This window comes from Mizuhopecten yessoensis, unplaced genomic scaffold (assembly GCF_002113885.1).
Source record: "Mizuhopecten yessoensis strain PY_sf001 unplaced genomic scaffold, ASM211388v2 scaffold716337, whole genome shotgun sequence".
Lineage (NCBI taxonomy): Eukaryota > Metazoa > Mollusca > Bivalvia > Pectinida > Pectinidae > Mizuhopecten > Mizuhopecten yessoensis.
The window spans coordinates 773,539-785,352 of NW_018480066.1; the positions used below are offsets into that span (position 1 = coordinate 773,539).

The following is an 11,814-nucleotide window of genomic DNA, read 5'->3' on the forward strand; positions in this document are numbered from 1 at the left end:
GGTCAATATATGTTTAAATCTTTAAATGACTTGTTCTGTATAACCAATAGGTCCAGGGTTATGATATTTTGCCAACAGCATGCTGGGTTGGAAGACTTTAAACTCTGTTCAACCTAATGTCCTTGTTCGACATTCAAGGTCACAGGCGTCATATGTTTAAATCTTTTAATAGGTTCTTATGAATCAAACACTGATATTCTGCCTGTAGCTGTATTTTAGTCCACTTTTAAGATTACAAGTGTGAGATTAATACCAGGTGAGCGATTCAGGCCCATTGGGCCGCTTATAACTGATCAGTGATCAGCAATAAGAGGTACAGTAATGTACCCTCTGTCAGGTGGGTGATACAGCATGTTAAATATGAAGCTAGCCCAGCCTGATACGTAAAACAGCTAGGTAATTACCCCACCTTCTACAGGTGTGTGATACAGCTAGCCCAGCCTGATAAGTAAAACAACTAGGTAATTACCCCCACCTTCTACAGGTGTGTGTATAATCAAGTGATGGCATGCAAGTCTCATGAATATGATCAGAAATAATGGTGTTAGAAATATTTGTGACACCTGTTCTCTCCTACGTGGTTGTGTGTAGCCTATTAATTTTGAAACTTTTCCTAGCCACAGTTGTTTTTATTTAGGTTCATTTAAAATGTTCCAAAAAATATGTCTATATGAAGCCTGATAATCTTACACAGTGTTTCCCTGTGGATGGTTGTGTGTAACCAGGTTAACTTACACAGACTTTACCTGGGGATGGTTGTGTGGAACCAGGTTAACTTACACAGACTTTACCTGGGGATGGTTTTGTGTAATCTGGTTAACTTACACAGTCTTTACCTGATGATGACTGTGTTTAACTTGGTTAACTTACATAGACTTTACCTGGGGATGGTTGTGTGTAACCAGGTTAACTTACACAGACTTTACCTGGTGATAGTTGTGTGTAACCAGGTTAACTAACACAGACTTTCCCTGTGGATGGTTGTGTGGAACCAGGTTAACTTACACAGGCTTTACCTGGGGATGGTTGTGTGTTACCTGGTTAACTTACACAGACTTTCCCTGTGGATGGTTTTGTGTAACCTGGTTAACTTACATAGACCTTACCTGGGGATGGTTGTGTGGAACCAGGTTAACTTACACAGACTTTACCTGGGGATGGTTGTGTGTAACCTGGTTAACTTACACAGACTTTCCCTGTGGATGGTTTTGTGTAACTTGGTTAACTTACACATACTTTACCTGGGGATGGTTGTGTGTTACCTGGTTAACTTACACAGACTTTCCCTGTGGATGGTTGTGTGTTACCTGGTTAACTTACACAGACTTTACCTGGGGATGGTTGTGTGTAGCCTGGTTTACTTGCACAGACTTTCCATGTGAATGGTTGTGTGTTACCTGGTTACCTTACACAGACCTTACCTGGGGATGACTGTGTTTAACTTGGTTAACTTACACAGACTTTACCTGGGGATGGCTGTGTGTAGCCTGGTTAACTTACACAGACTTTCCCTGGGGATGGCTGTGTGTAACCAGGTTAACTTACACAGACCTTACCTGGGGATGGTTGTGTGTTACCTGGTTAACTTACACAAACTTTCCCTGGGGATGGCTGTGTGTAACCTGGTTAACTTGCACAGACTTTACCTGGTGATGACTGTGTGGAACCAGGTTAACTTACACAGACTTTACCTAGGGATGACTGTGTGTAACCTGGTTAACTTGCACAGACTTTACCTGGGGGTGGCTGTGTGTAACCTGGTTAACTTATACAGACTTTACCTGGTGATGGCTGTGTGTAACCAGGTTAACTTGCACAGACTTTACCTGGTGATGACTGTGTGTAACCTGGTTGACTTACACAGACTTTACCTGGTGATGGTTGTGTGTAACTTGGTTACCTTACACAGACTTTACCAGCTGGGGATGGCTGTGTGTAACCTGGTTAACTTACACAGACTTTACCAGCTTGGGATGGTTGTGTGTAACCTGGTTAACTTACACAGACTTTCCCTGGGGATGGCTGTGTGTAACCTGGTTAACTTACACAGACTTTACCAGCTGGGGATGGCTGTGTGTAACTTAGTTAACTTACACAGACTTTCCCTGGGGATGGCTGTGTGTAACTTGGTTAACTTACACAGACTTTACCTGGGGATGGTTGTGTGTAACCTGGTTAAATTGTTTCTCTGGAGAAAGACATGTGTAAACTAGTGAATTAAATAATTCATATTTAACAATTTATGTCTAGGTTTTTTGTTTAAACAATTGGAAATCTACACAGTAAAAGTCCAATTTGTTTAGTCCTTCATATAAAAGAAATAGAAAAAAAGAAATTAGGGTGCTTTGACTTACATTTTAAGCAAAAAATTGTTTAATGTATGTTAACTAAATATTGTAGTTAGAAAAATTAAATATTTAGTGAGAATAATTAAAAACATCATTGAAAAAGGTCCATTGTCGGGACTCATGTTTGTCTACTGAAACATAAATCTTTATTTGAAGATATTGGAGTAAATGCTTGGCTAACCGAGGTTTGATTAACTGAGCCTTGTGGTCCTAAGTTACATACATTATACATTGTAAAATATCACTGATTCAATCCGTAGGGTTTTAGTTCCATGATTTATTTACGATTTTCATTTAATACCACAAAATTGATCGATGTCTTTGTGTAAACACACTGTATACTGTAAAAACGACAAGCTTCCTAGCTAACAAGTTCATTTTCACTTCCTATTGAGGGATATATGTAGAGTCTAAATCTATAATAAGTGCACGAATGACCGCGATTCTATTTCTGTGATGGTTGAAATTGCAGTTAGGAGATCAAACAGCTGTGCCTTTAACACAGAGTTTTGCAGTAGATTTTTGTTGAATTAAGTATTTATGCTGTGTGTTTTATTTTTATCAAAACCGTATAAATTTGGTTACTTTATCTTAATTGAAGCTTGTACATTTTGTGGCTCCTGCAGGTAGACAGAGATTTTTTTAATCAAGATGATGCTGATAGTTTTATTATAGAGTTAGCTTGTTTCCCTGTTGAAGCTCTAGGTTATCATTTTGATTACAAACTCCAGGGAAAGGGCCACTTTTTTATACATTTGAAATCTACATCATTGACGATGTGTAAACAAGGTGAATAGTGTGTTATTTACGAGCAGATATATCGAGGGCATAGATCCCGTCACGAACAGAGGCTGGGTGTACTTTATAGACAAAACATGGGCTGCAGCTGGCTACACGGTAGTGACGGTTGTACTTTACGAAGAAAGTTTTCTCCTTTTTTTTTTTAATTGCTTCAATAAAACAAGTCATTATACAGTCAACACCTGTCTGTGTTTCAATGCATGTTTGCCAGGTGGGAGTTGCATGTAAACTCAGATACCCCCCCCCCATTTGAGGCATGTAGTGTGTATTGAAGGAGAACCTGAAGCATGCATCACCATGTGTAATGGAAACAAAAACACTTTGTATAGAACTGTTTACTGACACCAGATCAACATACATGTCAAGGCCGGTCAACTGTTAATTACCGGGTAGTGATTAACCTTGGACTGCCCACATTATACACCGGAGAGCACAAGGTCTCGTATCAAAAGGAGTATTGAATATTTATTTATATGAATATTTCCTTGGAAACGATGTAACTCTCAGAGGTAGAATGAGTTGTACCTGTATACAGTACAATGGCACCTTATAAGCCAGAACAACTCATTTTATGTTGATTAGCCAGGAGTGAAAAGGTCTCAAATTTTATGTTTCATTTTTTTTAAAGTTATATTCATTGGAAAAGATACTTTTGTGCATTGTTAGAAAAAAATGGCCCACCAAAGAAATAGGGATCTTGTTTTCACACAAGCAGAATCTTTAGCTTTGTATGAAGGTGATGGGACAGATGAAGTGCCTTAGGTCATTTGGAATGTCTTCAGGGAGTACTGTGGAAACAGGAAAATTGTTTGAAGGAGGAAAATTACTTAAAGAAAATCACTGCATTGTTAAACAGAAATTTCTGATCATTAAAAAGAAACAATATATTTTCATAACCAGCATGAAGGGCAAATGAAATGATGCTGCAACACAGCAGTGTCTGTCATCTGTCCGTCTGCTAACTTTTCCTTTAGGTGACAGAAAGGGTTAGAGTTATGATATTTGGCTTCCCGAAAGCGTTTGCAAATAAAAAATTACCCATACCTCCTTTCAAGGTTATATATGTCAAAAACTGCAATCAACTTCTTCTTAAGAACCGAAAGGCCTAGAGTCATGATGTGAGGTTGGTAGCTTCCTGAGATGGAGCCAAGGAAAGCTTACAAATAAAAATGACTGATTAAGCTTAATTTAGTCCATTTAATTGTTTTTGACATTTGTCCACTTTTTAGGTTACAAGTGTAAGATTACTTCCATGTGAGCAATGCAGGCCCCTTCAATATTGAAATATCTTTTTACCAGGTTATATTTCTGTATTTTTCAGGCTCATGCACAGAGGGAAGAGAGCTACATCAAGCTACAGCAGCACCGTCAGCTCCTGAAGGAGGACAAACACAATCTCAAAGAACATGAGCGTGAGAATGCCAGAATTCTGAAGATTTCTGAACGTTCAGACACGGCCCTTACAGAGACATATTAGGAGGAGCGACACCTCATCACTGTACTAGGCACAGGTCCTATTCTAGGAACACTGTAGGTGCCAATCGAAAAGCAGCGCACTGGGCAGAAAGAAGAGACAATGCTGATGTAATGCTTGAGTTGCTTGCTTCGGTTGACTTTCTGGTGAAATGTCTACTGGAGGGATTGTTGCAGGTCCATGACAGGGTCTGATGGGCTACTGAGGGTGTTAGTGGGACCAGGACCTAATACATAGCTTACTGAGGGGTTGAGAATGACCTATGTCACCGGACACACAGTCCCTTCACTGATTAATATGAGGCTAGTAGAGTTGTGTGCTGTGGATCACATATAGGCAGACTCACATAAATACAGATTTATTTTCTTTGTTATTTAAGATTTTGTAAAAAAGATTTTACATTTTGAACTTCAGAAGTAAAATTTGTTGTGTACTTTTAATATATGCCTTTGAACATGCAAGTGCTCTTTATGGTGGTCCTGTGAGGCCAGACTGAACTAAATAATGACCTCACCATCAACCTTGTGTTAACACTGCATGTCCTTTACTTCTGTGACTGTGTCTGATCTGGTTCATTTATATAACTAGTTCATGCCATGTTGTGTTTTATGTTCGTGTTTAAGGTATATACACATACCGGGGAAATCAAAAGTAACTGTTGGCTATGTCATCACTGGCAACATATCGTATAGGCATTCATCAAACTCCTGCCATGTAGGAAATATCAGTATACGTGTGTGCAATAATTACAGAATGTTCTTATCTTTGGATTTCTCGTATAATATGTAATGAATTATGATAGTTAAGAAATAGGACATTATATTCATTTCAACTGAGACAGAGTTGAGTCTCTTAGTATGTTACCCTGAATCATGCAACATTTAGATTTCCTATTCTAGCTCAGTTATAAGGGATTTAAAATTAGATATTATAGAAAAGCTCAAATAAATTAAAAATCTTTGCAACTCTGGAAACTAGAAGGTAATTTCTTTTTTCATTTCTGTTATTTCCTCTGCATTTATACAATGATAAAGATAGGTTGTGGGCCTTTTATCGTCAGTTGGGACTTTTTGAAATGATTTCCATTATTGACACAGTACACAGTCCCAACCAAAGACAGAATATGTCAAATGTTTGTGTGACCTCAGGGTTGCTTAAATTCGACATGTTCATAGCCCTGTGTAAAAGCTACAATGTATATCCATACATAATGGAAATATGAATTATAGTTCGCCAGTGTTAAAATGGGGTGTGAAGGGAGGTGGATGGGTGTGAGGATGGAAGCTTTCAATACACAATGGGAGTGTGTGTGTATGTATTACTTGTCAGAATACAATGGGCTCTAGCTGTATGTGATAAACAGTGTTTTCCCTAGGATCTGAACTTTTTCGCACTTTTTTTTATAAAAGTAATTCTTGTTCTAAAGGAAAGAGATTGTGTATATAGCTATGATGTAAATGGTAAGAGCTTTCTTTGAAGCTAAAACTACTTATTTACAAAGCAAACTCACTTATTTACCGATAGATCTGAGGACAGATGTGACATCTGTCAGCTAATGAGATTAATTGATTACTGTTTGTCATTATAGGATTGTCTGTTTATGGATGCCATCAGGGTCAAGGTCAAAAGATAGATCAAGGTCAACTTGTGGATATACATTTTATATAGTGTACTGCTTTGAAATTGTGATGGTGTTCGCTATCAGAAGATAACATCGGGATGTTTTTGTAGATACATTGTGTGTTTGATATGGGTAATGATGCCCACCATCTAGACTTACAGTTGATTTATAAGGGAGGCAGTCTTATCTCTGGCACTTTGTCTATTTACACACTATTAGGAACAATTTGCTCATTGAATATCAGAAACTATATACTCTTCATACATCTGTTAGATAGAATTATACCTCAGAGTGACAATGTGTGTGCCAGTCCCTACTTGTGTGTAGTGTATGTGTTGTGTCATCCTTACATCAGACTCCCTATAACAGTTATACCCAATCATCTGTACCACTTATACCAATTTCATAACACTGATGACCATATGCATCATCACTAGATGGCGATCTCTCCACCTTGGGTTAAAGTCCCTGTCGCTATTATCTCTGGTGTGTTGTTAGGGGTGACTTGATATCCTTTGTGATATTATGGTTAGTGATGACATTTGAAGATTAACAGAGGATAATATTGATACTATTGCAGCTCCAGATTTAGTTGTTTTGTTATGTAAAACACTGTATTAGCTATTTAAAAACTTGATCACCACTTCATGTCTTTAATGTATTACGATATCAACGATGATACAACAGCGCCTCTCTGTCGAAGGTCATGTACCATGGTAAAATCTGTCCATAAAAGTCATTTGTGATTACAACTTTTCAGGTTAAGGGAAACATCAAGTTAAAATAATATTATTGCTGTTGTCACTGTTATGAAACATTCGTTTAAGTCATTATCTATAGAAGTTTTCTATATAAGTCACATCTTATGATACATGTTACAGAATTATACTCAAACTAGGAAGTGGAATAAAAATCTTCAAAAACGTATTGATAACATATATTTAAACACTTCGAGAAGAACCACATCATTTGAACAAGAATTTTTGCTTTTAATCATAACAGCAATGATATGGTAAAATAAAAAATGAATATTTTTGCCCCAACTTCATCATCTTACATGAACAGACATGTTTTTCTTACGGATATTATTTTTACGGAAAAAATCTTTTTACATTGAAATTGAATTCTTAGAAACAAGATAAGATCAATAAAATATCATCATACTAAATATTTAACCCACATTATTTTTTATGCATCACTGGAAACTGGCAATCCAGGTTGTTCCTAATTTGAGTATATGTCATTATGAAAATGGAAATTTACACCAAAGAAAGCACAAAAATTAAAGGGTTGAGCTATCAATCCTTCAGTTTACCAATATTGCTTCTCAGGCATTGTAAATGTATGGCATCAAAAAAGAGAGATGAGTGTCTTGATAAAGGAAGTAACATAAAGCTGGGAAAACGTTCCTTCCTTTTGCTACTGTTACTGTATAATAGAGTTATGAAGACCTGTACTTATGATTATATCTGGTGCTGTGGTACCTTATATGAGAGTAACTGTTATTTATACTCGTTTGTTTTATGTTTTTACATAGATTTTCCTATTTTTATACTTGTCCACAGTTTGTACTCCACTGTAGCTGTGATAATCCAGGCTGTGCTTTGCCTGTACTGTATTTGTGTGTTGTGTTTCAGTCTGAAGAGTTAAGTATATAATTATATTCCGTTGCAATGCTTCAAATATAAGGTGTTTAAAACAAATAAGTTTTCACAGTATGAATTATCTAGTTATCAGGTTATTGTTTTATAAGGTTTTCAGCTTGATTTATTCCTCTACTATTTCAGCATATTGTTTTGATCGTGTTTATCCAACGTAGCTTTATTTCTGAACTGTTGGCAATGCATAAGGTTACCACACATATTACTGGCCATCAGTTGATTGAGAGACGCGATGTACATATTTTGTGTGTGTTGATATATATTAAGATCATAGCATCTCTGATGATCTCTTATAACTGAAACTTCAGATCAGAACTCAGAGAAGAATTAAGCATCAATTGATAAATCAATTGAATATGTATCATGGCTACCTATTGTGGAAATTTTGTCAAATACAAGGAAAACAAATAGTATATTAATAGCTGTAATCATGGCAATATCAGGTTGATCTTCCTTGACGGCCTTGCATTCCATACATTACTATGGCTTATTTTGATGAGAGGACCATTGCGTCTGTGATTGTAACATCTCTATGCTGATTAACAATACATTATACTCTACCATAGCATATTACAGTACAGGTATTATGATAGAAATAGATCCTCAGCTCTGTTTCATGGTGATCTCTGTTACCTCATTCTGATCAGTTCACTGTTGTCTGACCCTGTTCTGATCATATCATACGGACTTTGTGCCAGACCTGTCCACAAACTCAGGACAACAGTACAGGAAATAGTTGAATTTAACAGGATTTATTTGAAAAGTAAGCATCTTGACAATATTGTCAGCCTGCCAAGGATTAATTTTATTGCCGTGGTATCAGAACGCTAGTTTTTAACCGTTTGTGCCAACTAGCTAGAGAGGGGGTTGATAATTTGACTTGTGATATATGTATGTAACCCAATAGTTTGCCAAGAGACGATTTTACATTATAGACTATTTCATTAATTAGACTTTAACACATTCCAATACAATACATATCTATAATCATGGACTTAATTGGATCTAATCTAATTCCGTGATTAAGATATAAAATTCTGAGATTCATGTTGATCTCCGTTACACAAAAACATGTCTATTTGGCTTTGAACTATCCACATGTCAAAAGGCCATCTTTATTTCACAATGAAAAGATCTGGTATTTATTTCACTGCTTCTAGTTTTGTTATACAGATAAAAATGTTACATTAATTCTGAAAATTGTGATATGATTATGATGAAAGTATATAGCTACATCAGTATGTTGATCCCATGCATTTGTGATATGATTATGGTAAATTGAAAATGAAATAAAGAATAAATAAAACCTGAGCCATGTGTGTTTGCCGTTATGATTCTTGCTTCACGGAATATGTGTGATATCAAACGCGTCGGGTCAGGAAGTTATTGTCAAGATGGAAATTTCAAACCACTACAACTCCTTGGATTGCTTCATTGTCGGATGTTGAGATATTGGAATACTCAGTAAATTACTGAAGTAAAGTACATTTGAATCTAGCAGGCAGTAGTATTCGGTGAACAATTGAGCTTAGTACTAGACATTAGAAGGCTGATACTGGCAGCTTCATACATGATGTGAGAGTAGTTTGATAGCTATTGGTATTATTGAACAGCTGAACTTCGTACTAGATGTCCTAACAGTTTAGTGGTATCTTGTATTACCACAGAACAGGTGAACTTCGCACTAGATGTTCTAACAGTTTATTGGTATCTTGTATAACCACAGAATAGCTGAACTTCGCACTTGATGTTCTAACAGTTTAGTGGTATCTTGTATTACCACAGAACAGCTGAACTTCGCACTAGATGTCCTTACAGTTTAGTGGTATCTTGTATTACCACAGAACAGCTGAACTTCGCACTAGATGTCCTAACAGTTTAGTGGTATCTTGTATTACCACAGAACCGCTGAACTTCGCACTAGATGTTCTAACAGTTTAGTGGTATCTTGTATTACCATAGAACAGGTGAGCTTCGTAATAGATGTCCTAACAGTGTTAATAATAATAAGATATTTTATTTATCCAGGGATACATATATTTAGACATGTCTAACTTACAATATGGCCCTGCATCAATATAATATTTATTTACAGATATCACAGAAAAGTACACATAAGCTACCTGAAAGACGTTTGCAGATTAAAATACACGTATATTAATAAACACAAATACAATACTTATTTAAAAGTACATTGTTATATCATAAAGTAAGTACCAAACTATTTTTTGGAGGAGAAATCCTGTCGGTAATTGAGTTTAAAAGCAGCAACACTACACGCATTTCTAATATTTCCATTCAATCCATTCAATAAAACAGAACATTTGTACACAAATGAACGTTTAAAATAATTAGCTCTAGCAGTGGGAATATAAAACTTGTTGGAAACTGATGACCTTGTATTTCTAAAACTGATATCTTTGACATAGGTAAACAAACATATCACTTAAAACACTTGGAGTATCCCCATGTAAAATTTTATAAGCCAGAACTACTTTCCTAAAAATAAAATAATCTTTAATTGGCAGCCACTTTAACTGTTTAAAAAGCAAAATGGAAAGGGTAAAAACGTCTCTTATATTTAACAAAACTCTAGCTGCCCTTTTCTGAAGTTTGGAGATGTTATGAATACGGTAGCTTGTTTTACCATAGAACTAGCAGTTTAGTAGTATCTAGCATAACATTTTATAATGCTTTCTGCAACAGTGGTCGATACTTCAAAAAGACTGAAAGAGCAGCCTTCAGAGAAAAAAAAGATGTGTTTTTATAAAAATAAGTAAACTGAATTGTAGGATGTGCAAGGAACGATGGATTGTGTTATTAAATCGTGTGTCCTTTAAAACCTTTCTGGAGTGGCTTTGTAAAAAAAACTTCCTAGGTTATCGGTTTATTGGGGCAATGAACTAATGCGTCCAGTTTATGGTCTACACAATGTGTCAACTGACGGGGAAAGGATGAGAAAACGAAAGGCTTCTTTGACGACGATTTGGTGTTTATATAGTGATAAACTGAATTGTTTGTAAGTAGGTAAGTACCTTGTTTGCCGAGTTCAAGGAACTAATGCATTGTTAACTTTAAAACAATTTTAGGATTTCTATGACGACACAAATTAAAAAGCTAGGAAACAAAACATACCAAACCATTTGAACCATGATATTCCGCTTCATAAATTTACATACACTGGAATTATTTCATCTATTGGAATCATCAAGAAAGAGAATCCGAAATATCTTAAGTTCTAATATATAATACTGTTATCAAAATGTAATGTTTTAACGAATATCTATCAAAATATAAAGGACTGCATTTTATATCATCACTCTTCTGTTTACTGGAACACACTGCCGTTATAAACATCCATGAAGACAGTATAAGAGGTATGCTGTTTTACGTATTGACACGAAAATCTCTTGAATTGCTTGAATTTTGATAAAGCCAGAAGATGACCAAGCTTTTGACCAAATGATCTGCGTGTTTGAGCATCTTCTTGACACGGAGCAGGACGAGTGATCCGGCTTGACTTGTTGACGCACTGTTTACCTCCATTTGTCCCTGGCTGTGTTATTAAAGTATTAGAAATAAGGACGCTTTGTTTGCGACAAGTCCACTTGGCCATTTCTGAATTATATTCATGGCAGGAACACTATTATAATATAAATTAGAGTGGTCATTCCCGTGAACTGACCAAACACTTGAGGCCGTTTTGAAGTTTTGGGGGTTGGTCAAACACACCTGTATGGTCAAGTAACATGTCACCTAGGCTAGGCTATTACATACCGCTCACACCTCGCATAACTGGTCAAGTAATTTTGTAAATTGGAGATTCGATCAGCATCAAGTTACCAACACCTCAAGCTAAACGTGATATCAGAATAATAAAACACCGGAAAGTCAAAGCTCCATATTATC

The 11,814-nt window shown here is 36.2% G+C and overlaps 1 protein-coding gene across 2 annotated transcripts in view; it reads left to right on the forward strand.

The window, feature by feature from the left end:
• LOC110443285 (trichohyalin-like) overlaps positions 1-9,216 on the forward strand; it is a 76,378-nt gene extending 67,162 nt beyond the window's left edge. For both annotated transcript variants that reach the window (XM_021487421.1, XM_021487422.1), the window contains exon 14: positions 4,471-9,216. In XM_021487421.1, the coding sequence (XP_021343096.1) occupies positions 4,471-4,626 (156 nt within the window). In that variant the 3' untranslated portion in view covers positions 4,627-9,216. The remainder of the gene's footprint in view (positions 1-4,470) is intronic.
• The last annotated feature ends 2,598 nt before the right edge of the window (positions 9,217-11,814 follow it).